The sequence below is a fragment of the Zonotrichia leucophrys genome, chromosome 2 (assembly GCF_028769735.1).
Source record: "Zonotrichia leucophrys gambelii isolate GWCS_2022_RI chromosome 2, RI_Zleu_2.0, whole genome shotgun sequence".
Classification (NCBI taxonomy): domain Eukaryota; kingdom Metazoa; phylum Chordata; class Aves; order Passeriformes; family Passerellidae; genus Zonotrichia; species Zonotrichia leucophrys.
The window spans coordinates 120,302,605-120,322,837 of NC_088171.1; the positions used below are offsets into that span (position 1 = coordinate 120,302,605).

At 39.1% G+C, this 20,233-nt stretch overlaps 1 protein-coding gene across 1 annotated transcript; it reads right to left on the reverse strand.

The window, feature by feature from the left end:
• Positions 1–3,794: 3,794 nt before the first annotated feature.
• On the reverse strand, positions 3,795–18,330 carry TRAM1 (translocation associated membrane protein 1). Its single transcript, XM_064706220.1, has 11 exons — positions 18,082–18,330; positions 15,169–15,232; positions 14,446–14,567; positions 14,127–14,243; positions 13,168–13,226; positions 12,680–12,764; positions 9,841–9,911; positions 9,647–9,751; positions 8,946–9,089; positions 7,908–8,068; positions 3,795–4,432 (listed from the first exon to the last, which is right to left on the reverse strand). Exons 1-11 carry the CDS (start codon positions 18,202–18,204, stop codon positions 4,359–4,361), a joined length of 1,125 nt encoding a protein of 374 aa, XP_064562290.1. The 5' UTR covers positions 18,205–18,330; the 3' UTR covers positions 3,795–4,358.
• Positions 18,331–20,233: the final 1,903 nt, after the last annotated feature.

A 20,233-nucleotide genomic window follows, 5' to 3' on the forward strand; every position in this document is an offset into this window, starting at 1 on the left:
ATTGAAACTGCCAATCTCCAACATTTACAACACAGGCCCAAAGAGCTGAGTCACAAATGGAACCAAACCCAAGTATGACCTAGGAATCAGCTGGTGAACTTCCTGAAAACAGGAAAACAAACTAAGAGAAACCAAACAATCCTCCCCTCCATGTACCAAGGCTCACATACAGTGCAATTCTTGTGAAGCTCTCTGGAATACCTCCTCCAGTACATAAAGCGCTGATGCAGGAACAAAAAAATCTCACACCAAAAAAGGAAAAAAAAAACCACAATAATTTCCTGGCTGTTAAGGAAAGTAATGTTGTTTGTTTGATCCAGGACAACCTACAATTTCAAAATCCCTACTTCTCCTCTGCCAGTATCCTCTTGCACTGATTGGAAACCCTGATGACAGATAAAAGGTATCCCAGTACAGTAAAACACAATGAGTATCTCCCCTTCCCCCACAAGATATGAAAAAAATCCATTAATACTTAATGGATTTGGCATGTAGGAACTACCAGAGAGGCCAGGTCCCTTCTGGTACTGGTGACTGAAAGCCTTTAAAGATCTCCCACGGTGTAATCTAGTGTAATTTTTAAGCAACACGCTGTTGAAAGGGACAGATGCTTTAGAACCTGATTGATCTTTACCCTGCAACTCTTCTTCTTGCTTATACATAATTACTTGTAAAGCTCTGGGGTTACTATCAGGCAACTAACCCAATGGGAAAAACCCAAACATGCTTGTTTCCAGGTGCACCAGCCCCCTGGTCCAACTCACCAAGGAACCAGAAAGGCTCGTGCTAGCTAAGGCAAGGGACAGAACAATAATTCTGGCAGCAGCCTACATTACTTTCAGGCTAGCATGGTTATGGAAATCCTCCCTTCCCTTTCATATCAAGTTTTGCCCCAACAAAATCAACTCAGGTGCACTCAGTCAGAAATCTGCAAAGAACAAAGGACTGCAGATGTGTATTGACCCTTTTTACAGAAGTCCAATTACCTATACCCAAGGACCACACTGCTTTTTATGATTCTGGGTACTATAACTCCATAAACAGAACAAAAATTTTCAAAGAAAAAGAGTATTTAGAAAAAAATACCAAATGCTTACAAATACCTGCTGATTTTCTAAATGCATCATCCCAACATACATAATTTACCTTCAGCATAACCTAAACTTAGAAGAAATAGCCTATGCATTTTCTCTGCTCAGCAAATTCATTCACTATTCCTAAGTTTGGGCATGGGATCACCAGAAAAACAGTATTTCCAAAGAGTATTTTCACATTCATGAATGATTCACACAGGAGAAATCAGTCTTTGCAACCAGTCAAGGAGAAAGTGCCCAGATGAAAAGTAAAACTCTGAAAATTAATTTCAGCTGCTCTGCATTCCTTGTTTGTACTTTGAAATTAAATATTACCACTTTAAAAGTAAAATGATGGTTTTGAAAGAATATTCTGGCACATAAAACAAACACACAATTTGGGGCTCAAAAAAAAGGCTTGAAATCATCTGTTGTTAAATCTTGAAAAGTTTTGACAAGATGGGGCAAAGAGAAGGAGGTTTAAGAAAAAAAAAACAAACCAAACAAACGATATCCACTGTCTGTGTAATTATTCAACTCAAATCCATCTAAATGGACAAAGCTTTCTCTTTGTGGGACCTGGTAATTGATGAGGATAAATTAACTACTGCCTATTTTATTTGGCGTAGGATATAATAATGAACTCCTCAGTCATTTCCATTTCTAATTTTCTTGATGCCATAATTAAGAAAACATGATTAGACAACTAATATTCTTCCATCTTACTGAAACTCTGATTACAGCAAAGAGCCAAAACTGCAATAACATTTGAAAATCAATTTTAAGCAATTTTAAGCCAAACAATACTCTAATGCTAAAACAAATAATATCAAATTAGAAGTCTCAATATCTTCTAAGTTTGAGTGTTTCTATCCCAAGGCAGATAATTAAACATTACTGGTCTTGCCTCGTCAAACATGATAAATATGTATTTTTAGTTATGACAGAAGAGACAGAAAATACTGGCTTTCCAATACTCTAACCAATTTCTAGAACACCTGTTGTTACTTTCTATTACTTGGCAGATACCAACAACTCCTATAAGGCAATGATGAATATTAAGCCATTGTGGAAACAGAAAGTGCTTTTGTAAATGTCCAAAGGACAAGAATGTCCGTCCATAAGGCCAAAAGGAGACAAAAAGCAACGTCAGTATTAACAGTCAAGAATACTTCTGAAGTTTTTGGAAATTAACCTGAAGTTTACATTTCCAGACGACTGTGTCAAAGAATGAGGTTAACAAGAAATAGTTTGCCTTAGGGAAACAACTATTACAACCCTCAGACTCCTATAAGTCTTGAAGATCTCAAGAAGTACCTTAAATGACTGCTTCATAATTTGTTCCTTCACCCTTTATGATTCTTTCAGCCCCAGTGCAACCAGGTATCACAAGCAAACTGATTTAGAGTCCAAGCACCAGACTAGACACCTAAAATTAAACCCACTTTGGCTTAAGGTACAATTTGAGAGCAAGGCACACAGAATCTTTGAAGGTTCTTCTGGGAACATCAGACACAAAACATGATTTTGAACAACAAGTATATAATGTACACAAGTCTCAAAATTTCCGAGTTCCAGTTTTCCAGTTTTGTGGTCAGGTTGGACAGATTCACAGTTCTACATGGGATGTCCCAGCACATGGGATCCCTACTTCTGCTGAAGCAGACTGGGCATACTGGAGGGCACCCTGCCCCAGAGCTCTCAAGCTAAGCAAGTACACATCTGCCAAGTCCACCTCAGGAGCTGTGAACCAAATACTTGGGAATTGTGTCTGTAATCAGCTGAAACATGCAATAAATTGTACTGTAATAACTCTAAACAGCACTAAAGAACTGAAGAATGGATAGTTGCTTGTAGTGAGGATTTTGTACTAGAATGTTTATTCTGAATAGTAAGCAATTGAACTGTAGAAAATACAGAATGCAGATTTATCATTTTGTTGGGTATAGACTCCATTATAATAACAGTTTTTAATTAAAATTATTTTATTTATCATCTTGATTGCTCATAATTACTCCTTAATCAATAAGCAGTTCAATACTTGGGTTAACTTGATAACTAATTTAGCAATTTCTTCTTAGGACTGCAATAACTGTCTCACTCATTCCCAAGTGAAACAGGCTGAATTGCACCCATTACAAAAGTGTACAGAGGAAAGATTATCTGCATAATAAACTGGAAAACTAACTGGACAAGGTTTCACATTGAATACAATTATGAAAGATAATGGAAAAATTCTTAAATTTAATTTTTCCAGTTGCAGCAGAGGTCACCATTAATCAGTTTTAAGAAGCTGTAGCTTTTAAATATTTTTTCATAAAAATATATATAGGAGAAATCAAACTATTTCCTAACAGAGGTGAAACAAAGCAAAGCAGTTAGAATAAAGGAATGTTTCTCATCACTTGATCCATTTATCTAATTCCCTCTTCATGGAGCATTGATTGCCTCCCAAAACAAACACAGCACATTGTAATAACCTCCACCCGTAAAATCAGACAGACAAGTTTTCAAAGAAGGCCCAATGCACACCAATTCTCCAAGATACATACACCTCAAAAGCACAGACAGAAGTGGACAGTGCTACTCAAATTACTCTCTCTATGACCATACACACTCCCTTCTAGTTTTCAGGTGCTAAAAGCTATATCTCAAAAAGGTGTTGTGCTCCTTGTAAGAGATTTCTAACCAACAAACAATAAGACTCTGCAACATTTCCAATAAGTTCAGTTTTGTTTTAATGATATGGGGCAATTCTTAGAGCAGACATTGTGCAGCTATAGTAACTACCAAATAAAGAGGTCTATTGGTGTGGTCTTGGAATCCCAAATTGAAATGTAAATTTGAGTCAAGGTAATTAGCTGAAAACCCAGAGTATCTGAATATGCATACAATGTTTTTACTTCAATTTTGCAATATTTTTTGAGGAACTTGGAAAAAGTGAAGTTGGTAGAACAGTATCACCAAGATTACAAAAACTGGAAGGAAATAATACACTGCAACAGTGATCCTCATTAAGTAAGTTATTTCATCACAGTAAATATTTAAAAAAGCGTCAATGTGTTTTAAAAAGTGTTGAATCCTCCCCCCAAGTATCTGAAGAGAGATAAACTTTTTCCTTAGTCAAAATGGTTTTTTAAAAAAAGTTTCTCAAAACAACAGCAATAATCAAAAACCATGAATTGTATTTTCTTTAATCCATAATATTTCTAGTGCTGAAGGGCCATCCATGTAAAAAGCAGATTCTTTGGGGACATTAGTCAATTAACTTAATAAAACCCAGTTTTACGAGGATTTATCCTTCCTGCTGCGAGGCGAGTCTGCTCCGTTTGAGGTCACTGTTCCATTTATTCCATTTTCTAGAAAAAAAGAAGAAATCACTCTTTAGGTACAGTGAGACACTTTGTATTTTATTACATTTTTGTGGGTCCTACACAAACAGCCTTTAACTTCTTTTCTGATGTACCCTCTTTGTTAAACTTCTTAATTATCATTCAGTGTGCAGCAGCATAATGAAGTTTTTACAAAGTGCAATATTTAAAGTTTACTATAATAAATTCCAGAACCCTAATGTGACTAGACACTGAAATGTGTCCATTATATACATCTAGACTGAAAACGAACACCAGTTATGATATTTTAGAAGACATTCTGTGAAAAACTACAACTTGAGATGAGATGGTTCTGTGAAATTTTGGAGACAGACTATATACAGAGTTCTCTGCTACAGGTCTTAGCTATTTACCACACCAATGTCATAATTCTTGTTAAAATTACACTCCTTTGCTTACTTTACAAGCATTTGAAACATAGACGAAATCCTTTATACACAGATATACCCACAATTTTTAAAGCATATATTTTAACATGTATAACTCATTTACATTATGGTGAAGATATTTACATAAATAAGGCAGAAGTAAAACACTGGTTCAGATTTGCAATGAGTATGTGTAGGTAGAAAGAGCTCAAGATCAAGCACCTAGCTAAAAACACAAAGGTACTTAAGATGATAGCTTGTCCTTACATTTAGGTGTTTATTATTTCTTATTTATGTTATAGTCTCATAGGTAGCGAGTTTTTAGTTTTTTTCTAAGAAGGTAGAAAATGGTTAACAATTCCTTATTAAAAGGTTTTTTAAGGTTAAACTATTTCATTAAGAAATGACACAAATTATTTTCATTTTTAATCTAATAACTAATTACCTGACGCCTGCAATGTGGACTTTTTTGACTAATTACAAAATACTAGTAATACAAAAAACTTAAGAAGGAAGAAGAAGGTTAAGAAGAAGGACTAGTTTTTGCTTTAAAGCTTCTATCTTGTACTATATATATTATTATACTTTAAAACTTCAAATTCTAAGTTTTTCACCTTGTGATATTGCACACTTCTAATTAACTACACACTTGTAATCCCAGTGTTATCAATTAATTTTGGAAGCCTTCTCCATGGCTTCAGGTCAAAGGTATTGCTCTCCTGGGAGTTAGAGTGTGTCAGCACAGAAATCCTCAGCATCCACAAGTCCAACACCCCCTTTACTCAGTTTCACCTCAACCAAGGAAACAGATGTTCCCTGACAGTAACTATATTTATAAAACAGATCTAAAGAGCACAGTGCATAGCCAGCTACAATGCATGCAGCCTAACTTCTCTGCTCTGGCTCAAATCATTCCGACTTCAAGCAACAGCTGCTGGTTTTTTTTTGGGTGCTTTTAAACAATTATTACATAGACATATTTATATATTTTTATAAAGGACTGGTTAAACTTATTTTTCCACACGCAGATGTGCTGAAGGTCACTAGAGTGTGGACAATCTACAAAAACAGCTGTTGGCCTTCCTCTTTCTCCCACAACACCCAAATGCTCCCATTTGTGCAAACAAGGAACAAAAAAACGCAACAATGACAACCACACATGAGCAGGAGACCAGACCCAAAGAGTCAAAGTCTGTTTGAGCACATATTGGCTGTAAGTGACACCACCATTTTAAGCCTACATAAGGTGGTCTTCGGATATTTCTGAAAATGTTTGAATTGTTTTTAAGTAAAGAAACTTGCAAACAATTAATTAGACCCAAGCCAGCTAACTGAAATAATATTTTCCTAAAGAGTTTAGGCAAAACAACAAAGAATATGAATCAGCACAGGTATATCCCACCTACAACACCAGCAGGATTTTTTACTGTCATTTCTTGCTTTTGGCATAGATGAAAAGTAACACATTTTATTGTGCCCTGTCTCTCAAAAAAACATTCAACCACACACAGACACACAAAAAAAAAGTGTTTTAAAGAGTTCAATTGCATATATTACTCCTTCAAAACCACTGCTTTGCTGCATCCTATACAAGTGTTCTGAACAGACAACATAACAGGAGTATTCAAAACAGAAGAATTTGAATGAACTGAGTTCTTTTATGTTCATTTAAAATAAGGAATACAATTCTTCAGTGTTCAAGACAGGCATAGTTCAATTATTTTGTGAATTAACTGATTTTTTTCACTATTTGTTTACCACTTGCACGTCTCCATTGAAGTAGGCTGAAACCCAGCAGATTCATTAAACTACATGAATTAAATAGATTAGGAGATTTTAAAAAGCCATTTCATTTCTGACTCCCTAATCAAGACATATATTTTAAAATTGACATAAAATACTTAAATTAAAAAAAGCCCTCCATATTCAGAAGGCCATGACCATGAAGCTCTGATTAAACAGGACACTTACACAAGAAACTACCTTCACTCAATTTAAAAAAAAATTCCAACTGAATTTTCAGTTGGAAAAAAACCCCAACATTACACAAAAGCCAAGTTGTGATAATTACAAATCATTCTAAATGGAATGCAGCAGTACTCTAAACCACATAATTTTAATAAAAATAGAAACTTGGGAGAAGTAAAAATATTACTGATCTCCCACCACAAATCTCAATTCTTAGTGCAAATGGTCTTGACACACACTACTTTCAATACATCAAAAACTGGAACAGGTTGGTAATACATGATTGGGAGCAAAGGATCATGCTGAAGAAAGCTTTTGAAACAACTTCTGCCATTTCAAAAGGTTGCAGAAGTTATTCAAGCTAGCAATTAAATACACAGGAGTTGAACTGTTGGTGCAAAAGATACATTGAAGTACAGCGGTTTAATTTTTTTTTTTAAAGAGCGCATAATTTTTTTCTTGGAGGAAAGAGCGTTCTGTTCATCTCTCATACCATTTCCACAAAAAAAGTGTGACATAATGAAAAAGTCAAACCTGAACTCTTTAGTTCATTTCTAAATGCTTTGACACAGGTTTAGAGTAGTAAGGTGTTATTACCTTTCCCTAAAGAACTACTAATTTCTGTTTTTTGTAAAAATAGTCCAACACAAAACTTTTTACTGGGTGGATCATCAAATCCTCTCTTTGCTCTAAACCCTCAGAATTTTGGGGCAATGAAAAAGAAACTTGAAATCCACAGCAAGAAAATTTTACAAATTAATGTCTAAGAGAAGAGATCTAAAATTGCAACTGTTCCTTTTATATAAGAGAACAAAACACAAGCATGACACATTTTGTTCCAAGTAATGAAATGATAGAGAATAAAAAATATCATGCTGCATTAATGAAAAATACCCCAGTAATTCCTTTATTCGGGCAGTTAGAAAACCCAACAATATATAGTGGTTTTTCTTTAAAAAAAAGAATTATTCTTCCCACAGTAATATTCCCCAGTACTGCTTCTCTAGCTGAGCCATCTCACTCACAAGTTAAACACAAAATGCTTCCTTAGCGACCTACAGTTGGTTTTGAGAAGTCAAGGGAACAGAAAAAATGAAACTACAAACCTCTTTCTTTTCTGGAGGTCTTTCCTTTAGCTGATACAAACTTCTTTTTCACTGACTGAGGCTGAGAAGAAGAATGCTCTCTCCACCTCCGAAGCTGGAAATTAATGAACTTCCACATCATAAATGCTTGGGTCATGCAGATGGAGGCCAGCACACTGATTCTAGAAACAAATAATAGGTGAAGTTTCATCAGTAAGTTTGCCTCATTATTCAAATAGAAAAGCAAGGTAGAACACCTCAGGATTTTGGGCAACTTCCACCCCCTCCTCCTGGTAACCTCCATTTTCTAGGCCAAGAGTTGAGTTCACTTGCATAGGGCGACACTGGGCTTAAACACAGATGATCAAAACTAGATATGGAGTGATGGTGAAATCTTTACCCATCAAAACTGGCAAGTACTATGTTTCTTTCCTTCTGTCTTTCTCAGAATTACTCTCAGGGTACCAGGCAGTAACAGCTGAAAATTGTTCAAGAGTGTCTTGCAGCTCAGAGTATCAATTTTGCAAGGTAATACTGACATTGTCAAAGTTTCAATAAATTCTTTTTCTGCATTTATAAGAAGGCCAGGCAGTTGGATCACACAGCACAACAGGGGCCATAAAAAAGGCAGAGAAAGAAGCAGCAATCTTCAAATGATACCAAAGCTGCTCTGGGCACAAATACCTTTAAGATATACTGACAGCAATCATATTTAGAATTCAATTTACTAACTTTAAAACATTTGAAAGTAGTGTCTGTAATTGGATATTCCTATTAATTCTGCTGGTTTGTGTTTAGGTTTTTTTTTTTGGTTGCTTGGGGTTTTTTCAACAGAGAAGAGTAACCAGTTACAGATTTCTCTCAGATATAGACTAAATTCAGTCAATTCATTTCACTGTGCCTTACAAGTTTCTTACATGAGCTATTCCTATTGATCCCACTGGTTGCATGAAAACACTCAATCATTCAGAATTACTGGCACTAGTACCATACCACTTACATTGTGTATTTAACATGGTTTACAGCACATGCTTAAGAACTGTTCCAGGTTTACTGTACCTAACAGCCAGGATATTAAAGTTTCCAGTACTGAAATTCAGCTGCTGATCTTCTGCTCTTGCCAGTCCAAAGCCAAAAGTGAGGACTGAGAGAATCAAGGTGAGAAGCCTTCCCAAAACAAAAAGAACTGCCCACAGTGAAAATCTAGAAATAAAAACACCACAAACACTAAATCAACTTTCCATTCAAAACACATGTACTAACAATCCAAATGCTTACCTTTCCCCATGCAAATTTGTTTGAAATCCAAGAACTTACCTAAATACATGATTTCGCACCTATCTTAAATGCATCTTGTATTATGTTATGAAAACTGATTTCAACTCAATTGAAAGTGCTTTCCAGCACCATTAGAACAAAAGCACATTTTTAGTTCCTATAGAGCTGGCTATATTAGCAATCTATCCTGTTTCTTTCTCTACAAAACTTTAAAAAAAACCCCACATTAGTATACATTGAGAGATTTTATTTCATTTAATACTGCTACTACTATTTACTTAAATAGACTAAAGCAAGGTAGAAAGTATACTGATGGTTTAGAAATATAAGTACTAGCACTAGTCTGGACAACTGTGGTTGCTTAAGAAACACTGTTTGAACTCCCTTGTAATTTTAGTTTCTGGTCAGTTAAATGCAAAAGGCTCTCAGACAGACATTACAAGAACTTTAAAGATAAAGATAAAATTTTAAAGACTATTTACCCTTTCTGGTATTTTTCATCACTGAAGTAGAAAAGACGGGATATGTGGAAAAGAAATTCAACGAAGTAATGCAATACCAGAAGAACAAGTCCAAGGTGGGTCAGACTATCAAAACAAACAAAACAAACATTCAGACCTTTTGTTAGATATTTAAGGCAAAGAAGGGAGTCAGCAAAAGTTTACAATTTACTTACTTCAAGAGATAGGCTCCAGCAATATGAAAGAGGTAAAGTCCAATGTAGACAATCTGGCGAAAGATATCTTCCTATTTGGAAGCAAAAAGTGACCATGTGTTATATACAATGTTACACAGTATTGTACTGTGTTATCTGTTATTACAAACTATTCCCTAGTCTTGGAAAATTGTTCTTGTATCAGCTACCTCAGCATGGTCTGGTTTGGCACTGAAACACTCAGCCTGGATCATCTAATTCCACACATAACTTATTGCTCACTTACCAGTCATATTCAGTGTCCTACATATGCTACTGTGAGAAAAGGAATCAAACATGGAAAGATGCTTTTAAAAAGGATCCATTTGTTATGACCACTGTGAATATATAAAAATTATTACATTTCTTATTTTGCATCTATTACTGTACCATCAGATTCTACAGTTCCACATGTTTGCTGCCCATCAAATTGTCAGATTGCTGCAGAATAAAATAAGTCTATGAATCAAAATGAGAGGTTTTCCAAGTGTTGACATAAATTTTAAAAATTCAAGGCCATCCAAAATTCTGGCACACTGTTTCTGGCAATATACAGAGTTATACAGAGAATACTGTTATTAACCAGTCATGCTAAAGCACATGGTCCCACTTTAAGTCAGGCTTTAGTCAGCCCTATTGAACTGAACACTTCATGGAGATGAAATAATAACGACGAAGATACACAGAACATGGAAAGCAGATTGTGCCATCTGTGAACAGAAGGACCACTGAACCATGCCAGATCACAATAAAAATCTCTTTTGGAGTGGTCGCAGAGTACATTCACTTGTGCTTAAAAAACTCCTTTTTGGAAACATTCTCTAAACTTCAAGTAAGGATCTTTAGCTTGGATCTTTTAAGGATCCTTTTTACAAGGATCTTGTTAAAAGGGCCTAAAATTTTAATCTTACAAGAGCTATACTATGTTATTCAATACTCAGTATCACATTCAACAAACCCACAGAATCAAACAATTATGACAGCAGCAAACATCACACATAATACACAAAGAGCAGGTGAAGAAAGACCTACTATAAATTACCTGAAAGAAAATGAAAAATTGGTTATTTCAGATAAAGACACAGTAAGTACAAATGGTCAGTTTGTCCAAGCAGAACCAGGACCAGCCTACAACACTTTAACTTTAGAACTGAGATAAGATTTAAACACCCCATGCTGCCTGCTTAGACAAACTGTCAGAGACTGAAGGCCTTGTAGAAGAATGCACAAGGTACACATGACTATAGAGGAACCAGAGCTGAGAAGTTACTTTCTTGTTTATGTCAGCAAGACAGATAACTAGACCTGAGTAAAAGCAGCCAGTTTGTTCAAAAGAAGGAATAAGGTAAGTAAACCGAGATAGCAGAGGTTAAGCTGTGGTTGAAGAAATATCAACTATGCTAAAACACAAATGAACTATCACTCTTTAAACCTAATGCAAAAGTCAGAGGACACAATTTCAAGCAGTGACCAAGTAAAACACTGTTATTCAACATACAGCACTTCGGCCACTTGTGACAGCTTTCTTGGAAGTTATTTTAAGAACGCTCTCCACACTTGGCTGTAAAGTCAAATTTGGAAGGTATCACTAGCATAATAAGACAACATCAGCTGCATCTGCAAAAAGAGTATTCATACTGCATATGAGCAGCCTAAAACCAGTGCATTTTGTTACTACTTTACTAAGCCTCTTCTCGGCTCCTGTACAAAGACCTGCGCCTATGTAACACCTATGTTTCATTTTCTTGAATAAAGCAGAACTGGCAACAGAGATGCAGCCTGCTCACAGAGCAACAGCAGTCACAGAAAGGCTTGGGCTCAAAGACACCTTTGTAGATCACCTAGTCCAACCGTGGGCAGGGACATCTGTCACTTGCCCAGGTTGCTCAAAGCCCCATCCAGCCTGACCTTCAACACTTCAAATGAAAGCAAATTCACAACTTCTCTGCATTGTTGAGAAGTGTCACTGTTGGGCATTGTGTTCCAGATGGATTGTCTTACCATTTTCATCACAAAGAATTTCTTCAAATCTACTCTAAACCTACTGTTTCAAAATCATTATTCCCTGCCACTACAGACCCCAGCAAAAATTTTTTTTATTGTGGCCTCTCACTGTTTGATAGGGGCTAATAAGAAAGATTTTTTTTCTCCATCTTTCTTATAAGCCCCTATCAAACAGTGAGAGGCCACTATAAGTTCTTTCTGGAGCCTTCTCTTCTCCAGGCTGAGCAACCCCAACTCTCTCAGCCTGCCTTCATAGAATTGGTGCTCCAGCCCTCTGTTCATCTTCATGGCCCTCCTCTGATCACTCAAACTGATCCATACCTTTCTTGTGCTGGGGACCCCAGAGTTGGATGCAGCACTCCAGGGGCAAAATCCCTTCCGTCAACCAGCTGGCCACTGCTCGTTATGCAGTCCAGGTGACACGGTTTTTTTTGGGGTGCAAAGGTACATTGACAGCTCATGTCCCATTGTCATCCGCCCATTTAAATGCTATTTAAATCAAATCCCAGACTTTCATACTCCTTTGATTATTCACAGTTTATATTCTACACCTATATCATGATTCATGAAGCAGCTGTGACTTTAGCGAGCCTATTCAGACTATCAATCCTGAGAAACAAAGGGAAAAAACCCCAAGAGTTGAAAAGAAAATATCACAATCACTTGCTTGAGGGAAAATTCTTTCAGTGGATGAGAAACACTAGAATTTTTATTTACACAACAGATATTTAGCAATTTTACTTCAATTAGAATTTAACTGTAAAGAAAAAAAAGCCACCTTGCTCTGGAGTTCCTCCTATTTACATTTTGAACTTACTTTTTTAGTTTTCTGAAAGTACAGTTCTGGAAAAGCATGAAACCAGTATGCCAACTGTAAGATGTAGAAAAACTTCATTTGAAACCTGTACAATACAGCGAGAATTGAAGAATATTATTTATTATGAATGAACATAAAACATTTCAGAAGATTCTAGTGAACTCATTTTATCACTGTCTCTTAAAAAAATAAAAAATGCAGACCCTTCATGCCAGCCAAGTCTAAACTACTATCATTAATATCATTAAATCATTCAGACAAAGCTTGCAAAAATGGAATTAACTTTAAGTAACAGCCTACATAAAAAGAACTTAGTATGCTACAAGTTGTCAAAGAATAAAGCCCAAATACCCTCAACCAAAAACACATTGGTGACTAATATAGTTTTACAAATTACTTATCCTACACAGATTGTACATGACACACCCTAGGCTTAAAACAGTCCCCCCTCTCCCTCCCCCAGCAATCCTGGAAGGAAGAGGCCTTACGGAATCAGAGTGTGCGGGTAGTCCCTCCACAGAGAGGTTGGATCTGATATATAGTTCTCCTACAAAAAGAAAATAACAAAAAAACCCCAATAAACCCTCTAAGATGCTACTTTCTAGTCAGAAATAGTGACTGGACGTACCTATATGCATTTATGTATATGCACAAGTGTACACACAAAAAATACTCATATACACATACACAAGTAAAAGCTGCAGATCCATAAATTTTCTTTTAAAAAAATCTCCAAGAAATCACAAATTAACAAAACCCAACCAACCCAGAAAACAAATCCCCAAAACAAAAGACAGCTGTACTGGCTTAAGAAAATAAAAAGCAACCAAACAAATCAAGTGATTATTCAAGACAGAATATCCTTATGAGATGGAAAGTATTCCAGGATTACTATGGCCACAAGTCCTCTCTTGTAAACTGCTGACAAACTTTGAACTTAGAACTAAGACAAAGAGAGGTTTTCCAGGAGTTTTCATGTTATAATAAAGAAAATAACAAAAAAGGCACAGCCTTCCCTTTTCTATGAGCTAAACTCATACACATCCAGCCACTAGCAAAGGGTATGTCACCTAAAAGCACACAGTGACCGGAGGTTACAACAATCTGTCATATTCCCATTCTCTAGGCTCCAGAATTCTGTGTATGGTTCCTAATATTTATTTTATATTAATAAACCAACATTAAAAAAAATACAGAGAATTAAACACCATAATAAAGTTAAATGGTTTTATCTTATTCAGTTTGACAGTAAATCTATTCAAGACTGAGCAACAGTAACACTACTGACTTCATACTCAGCTATGACTAAACTCACACAGAATCCTTAAACTTGTCCCCACTTTTAAAACCAGCTAAAACCAGAAAAATAAACCAAAATCATATTTATCATCAACATAAGTGAATTTTCTGAAATCTCATCACGAAACAGAAGAGAAAGCATACTTACAGAGACAAGAATACTCGTTCCCCAAACACAGGAGAAAAGGTAGAATGCACTGAGTTGCCCAGACTCATTGAACTTGCTATGCTTTGTTTTTGAAAAGTGCATTTTCCTGTTAATTTTCTGAAATGAAAGTCCACTGTTATTTATATGCTGCAGTACTTCACATTTATTTAGTAACTACATTAGATTACCTTGAAAGTTTAATGCATGTTTTTACAGTTAAAAACTTTAATGAAGAAATTTACTTTTAGGTTAATAGTCTTAAAGTCTAATTAAAACTCAACAATTATCTTGATGAAAGGAGTGAATATTTTGTACTTACATCCAGTACATACTCCTGAATTATAGCATGTATGATTATTGCTACAAGCATGTAAAAGAAAATTGTAGCCAAGTCTTTGATGCCATAGTAATAGAGAGAGATTGTTTCTGCAGATTGTTCTTCTAAAAGGCAAAGAGAATTAACTGTTAGGCAGCAATACAGTTTAATGGTTCATAAGTTTATTTCTCAGAGTGAAGTCTTTCAGACAGAAGTAGCTGTAGTCAGCTGAACAAATAAAAGTCAAATTAAAGTGCCACCATGAACTAGGTCAACTATAAACTGTTTATAGTTATCTTCTCCATCACATCACAAACTCAATTTGACTCTGGAAAGATGCTATAAAACTAAAAACTTAAGCATACTTAGGAAGCTTATCCAAATACACTGAAAGTGGACAATAAAAATATGCTAAACCACCACCCCACTTTGACTATTAAAAATTATCACCTTCAAAGCCAGAGTAAGAATTCATGTGAACTTATCTACCAGAAAAATGGTGCTTCAGCACCAATGATAAATCCAGTAGAACAGAAACATTGTCTCTAACTTAATTAGTTTAAATAGTGTTTTAATACAAATAAAGTGAAATCCTTGAAAGCTGCTCCTTATCTATTGAAGCTGACAAGTTAAATTGACAAGTTCCCTTCTGGACAAGTCTAGGAAGCAGGGCACACTGACATGTCTGATACACTCTCTCCTCACTAACCTCTGCAAGATACATACCTGTGGCAGGAATGGTAACATTATACTGAAGTGTAACAAAAATGACGGCTGCTTTTGCTGTAATCTAAAAGAGAAAAAACCAAAAGCGCTGTAAATTCTCATGGAAATAAACTACATTAAACTGAAAACATTTGCCCATAGTTTTGGCACCCTTGCCCAGCATGTTTGCCTCCTCCCAAAAACCTGACTGACCTCCCATTATCTCAGCACTGCACCTGACTTTCCAAGGGCAGCACACATGGCGTGGTCTCTGTGGGTTTGTTTACAGAACGCTCAACCTGCCAAATGAAAGATCCTTGAAAATGTTACTTACATACAGCCCTTCCTACAACATTAAAGTGAAAACACATGCTACAATTCTGTCTTTAGTCCATACTGTATTATTACATTAACAGAATGTACAATATCATGGAGTCCCTAGACCAAGATGCACTCAGCAGTGGCTGAGAATAAACTTTATTTACAAGTACTTTTCTTATTTGACAAAATTTGGAAGTCAGTTATCATATTCATAAATCTGTGGGTGATCTGAAAAACATGGACAGGGAAGGAAAAAGGCATATATAACAGAAAACAATTTCAGGCCAGTGGGATGCCAACTCAGTACAATTACCAGTCTTTTGACCCTGGGGATCCTTTGGCAAGAAGCATAAAACAAATTAAATTAAATTTAGCATTAGTGGTACTACCCCTTTATGATAAGCTGTAAAAAAAACCAGAATGAATAAAAACAGTTTGAAGAGAAGATGTCCCAATGGCTTTCTTTGAGAAGTGGGGTGGAGATGTTCTAAAATCCCCAATACATAAGATGGAGTGTAAGTTCTTATTTGACAAAAAGCAGAAACTTATTTTTTACTATAACACATCTTAATTGAATCCCAACATGAATCAACATGCAATAAATGAGAGGGAAAAGTAACTGTTCTTCACCATAGTTCAGACAGATATCGTTGTAGATCACCTAGTAGATCTGATCTATCACTTGGATTAGATGGTTTCTCATTGCTGTAAAAACCCAGCACCTATGTGGCAATTAATAGGGCTGACAAAAACCCCAAGCTCCTTAAGTAATCCTGGAAGGACATACTCAGCATCTGAAGATAATGACTAGGTTACTACTAGCATTAATTATTCATAGGAAGTGAGATTTTAAAACCATTGCTTTGTCAACAAGCCCTAGATTTTCTATGAAACCCTGAATACGTGGCAGACTGTTCAGACCATGTAACTTCAGGGAATCCAACTAGTTTGCTCAAATTAGTGAAGCTGCCTTGGGCTCCCTATTCATCAAGGGAGCCCTCAGAGCACAATTTGAAACAGCGCTCAATTCTGAGCTGCCCTTTGAAGGCTCTGTCAGCTACTCTCAATACTAGAATTGTACAAGTCAGGCAGTGCAAACACCTTACCATACCAACATCAACCACAGCAAATGATTTCCTATACCTGTATCAAAGCATTTAAAAAATTGCAACATACCACATCTGTACCAACAATGACACATGGCCTTTTTTTACACTGGGTTAGAAAACACAGTGGGTTAAAAAATCCGGAAACAAAAGAATTCAGCACATTCAATCCCTCAAAACCTCTACCCCTACCAGTAATATTGTTAATACAGTAAGCCTGATGTAGGCACAAAAGGAAACAGTTTAGGTTTACCTCTTTAACTTCATTCCCCAGGAAATCACCATATAACAGTTGTCTTGGTGATTTTTGATAGCAAACCCAAAAACAACAGTGTAGATGGTCTGCCCTGTTCTATCTATCTATCTGTCTATCTATCTATCTATCTTCTTCCTAACTCCACTGGCTTTTAGTGCTGAGCTGTACCAACAGCTGGATGAAACCATCCTGAAAACCATGACAGAAAGGTCCACAACCCTTAACAAATGTCTGAAATAAATGTCTGAACAAACGCCTAGAACACCAGAAACATTTAGTCAACACCATCTTAATTTGATGATCGGTGATCTCAGATCACTGATAACGTTTTGGCAGTCACACAGGTGAGTTACCTTTCCAGCGCCAAAAAGGCGCGGTTTAAAGCATCTGCATTCAACATGGGGGCCCAGAGAGCGGAGGGCCTGCAGCAGGGCCGGCCCTCAGGCCGGAGGGAGCGCTCCCCTCCGCCGCTGCCAGACCTCGGCGCGTCTCCGAGAGGGAGAACGGCAGGGGTGCCCAGCCCATCGCAGCCCAGCCGCACGGCGCCCGGAGCGGCGGGAGCCCCGGGATGCTCGGCGGGCAGGGGGAGCGGCGCGGCGGCCCTAAGGACACGTCACCGCTGCTCTCCCTTCCCTTCCCTCCCCGCCGCGCCGCCCGCCGGGAGCCGTAGTGCCGGCGGGGCCCGGCGGGGCCGCGCACACAAAGAGCGGGGGATCGGCTGTGGCGGCCGGGCCTCGCCCCCCGCCCCCTCCCCGCCGTGCCGCGCACTCCTCCCTCCCTCCCCGGCTGCCACGTAACCCCGCCGCCCGCCCGTCCGCAGCAACTGCGCCGCCCGCTCCCGGCCCCGCTCGGCCTCCCGCCCGCGGCGGCGGGGAGCGAGACCCGCTCCTGGCGGCAGCCACGGCTGCGCCTGCCCAAGCCGCGGCGGGAGAAGGGCGTTCCGCCCGGGGAAGCGGGGATGCGCCGCGGGCAGGGAGGGCGGGTGCCCGCGGCGGCTCTCGGGCGGCGCGGCGGGGCGGGGGTCGGCTGCTGTCCCCCCGTACAGCGGCTCGGGCGTGGGCCGGCGGGCAGGTGCGCCGGGGGACGGCGGCGCCGACCGGGAGCAGCCGCAGGGTTCCGCCGCAGCCCGCACAGCATCCCCCGCTGCCGCGGCACTCCCGCGCCCTCCCTCCCCTCCAGCACCGAGAGCCTCCGGCGGAGTGGGAGGAAGCGGGAAGAGAACCCCCGGCGGGGGCGTCGGTGCCTCCTCACCTCGAACATGAGCCCCAGCAGGAAGATCATGGCCATGCAGGACACGATGTCCGCATGGTTCTGCACGATGAACTCGTGGCTCAGCACCGGCGGGTTCTTGTTGCTCTTCTTGCGGATCGCCATGGCGGGCCGGGAGCTGGGCGCCGCCGCCGCCGCCTCCCCGCTGCCAGCACAGCTCCTCTGGCCGCGGCCAGGAAGAGGCGGAGGGGAGGAGGCGGCCGCGCAGCCGGGGAATGGCAGCGCCGCCGCTCCGCTTCCCCCGCCCCGCCGCCAGCAGCGCCCCTGCCGGCCGGCGGCGCCTCCGCCCGCGCTCCGCCCCCGGCGCCGCGCCCGCCAATTCAAACCCGCCAACCGCGGCGCGGCCTGGCCGGCGATCGGCAGCACGGCAGAGCCGTGCCGAGCCACCCGTGCTGGCAGATCTACTTTTCTTTTTTAATGCTGGCAGCGACGGCCGATACTTACTGGCGGTAGCCCGAAGCCCGCGCTGACCGGCCCAGCAAAAAACCCAACCCAGTAAAAGAAGGGTCTTGTCGGGTTAAAACGATGAAGGAAGAGGTCTGAGAAATGAACGCTGATCCAGGCTGAATTTAGAGGTCCTTCTACCCTCGCAAAATTCGTGCTGTCTTTATTTGTTAAAGCTTCTGCTAGGCAGATAGTCCCAGTGGATCTATGGAAAAGAAATAGAAAGAAACTGACTAATGTATAGCTGAAATTTAGTGTTGTCAGAATGGCTTTTGCTGCCGGCAGCTTATGAATGAATACAGGGCAAGAAATTAAAGCATAACTATTTGGTATTGCTTTGCTTTGCCAGAACTGAGAGTGTGCACCAAATTAATTGTGTGAGCCGTTTTAAAAAGGTTGATTTCTTCCAATTGTATGGAGCAGTGACTCATGGAACAGATTGATCAGTGTAAGACCAGGTTTTTCAACTATGAAATACCTTCATCAGCTGTGTAGATGCTCACAGACTTTCTATGAATTTATAACGAGACAGCTATATTTGGTTTCTGGAGATGATCTAGGACACTTAAAATACAGAAAAAGCTACAGAAAAATTTCCCTTCACAGCTGGATTTTTTTTAAAGTTTAAACAGAAGGAGCATTCATATTTGAGTCCCAAGATGTTTTGTATTCTAGAAATGCCTTAATCCCCTGACTGTACCAGTATTGTGCAAATGTAAATAAGCAGGACATGATTTCAACAATATCAATGTGAAAGTATATCCCTGACTGCATACAGTATAGTCATGGATGGAGCATACTGTACCTGTGAAATACACTGGATTGGAATCAAAATAGGACTCCATTTTGCAATATAAGTTTGCATCTATTTCCCACCTCAGGCTTAAAAGAAATCAGGTCATCTCATCTCCACAGAACATAACAAGCAGGACTTAAGTGGGACAAGACATGCTTTCCTCAAGCTTTAATCAGCAAGTGCCTGGCTAGATATCCTGTCATACAGGCCCTCAGTTTCAGCTTGGCTGTGTTTGTCCTGATGGTACACTGTAAACTGCTGCACTGAAATAGAAACCAAGGAAACCTGTTGCCTCACCCGAGGTTTCCACACCTTCCTTTTATCAGGAGTCTCCTCTTCTGCCACATGAAGTTTTGTACAGCACTTCAGGCAAAGTGGGATGGTCAGCCCTCAGTCTGCTGCTTGCCATGGACGGCTGGTCTGTGTTTGCCATGTTTCTTTCCAGACACTGTATTTTCCAACACTAGGCTTCAAACTGATCACATTTTTTAGGAAGGAAGTTCTCTACAATCTGAGTCAGATTTCTAGCATCTTATCACAGAAGCCACCATCATATGCATGTGTGTCCCAAAACCTTCCCAACCAAACCAAATATAATGTTTCAGGTGGCAAAATTGTGAAGACATCAGCAGGAAGCATATTATGGCACCTGCAATAACAAGACACAAACAGCTTTCTATTTGGGAACCTTTCCTGAATTTAAGCATGCTTGGAGAGAAAATCAAGAACAATATTTTAAAACAAATATAAATAAGAAAATCAGCAAGAAACAGAATGGCAAACTTCAAAAAGATGATACCTACCACCAAATGTCTAGGTCTTAAATGTAATAAATGATGTTGCTTCTCAGGACAGGATCTTGAAATGAGCTGGCGGGAGGGCTGGAAACACACT

Bases quoted from the DNA above. Each gene is read 5' to 3' on its own strand.
- TRAM1 (XM_064706220.1), bottom strand. From the start codon at position 18,204: ATGGCGATCCGCAAGAAGAGCAACAAGAACCCGCCGGTGCTGAGCCAC. The intron at 15,233-18,081 runs GTGAGGAGGCAC...TTTCTCTTTTAG, and splicing joins TGCTGGGGCTCATGTTCGAG to ATTACAGCAAAAGCAGCCGT. The intron at 9,912-12,679 runs GTAAGTTCAAAA...GCTTCCAAATAG, and splicing joins ACTTTCAGAAAACTAAAAAA to GAAGATATCTTTCGCCAGAT.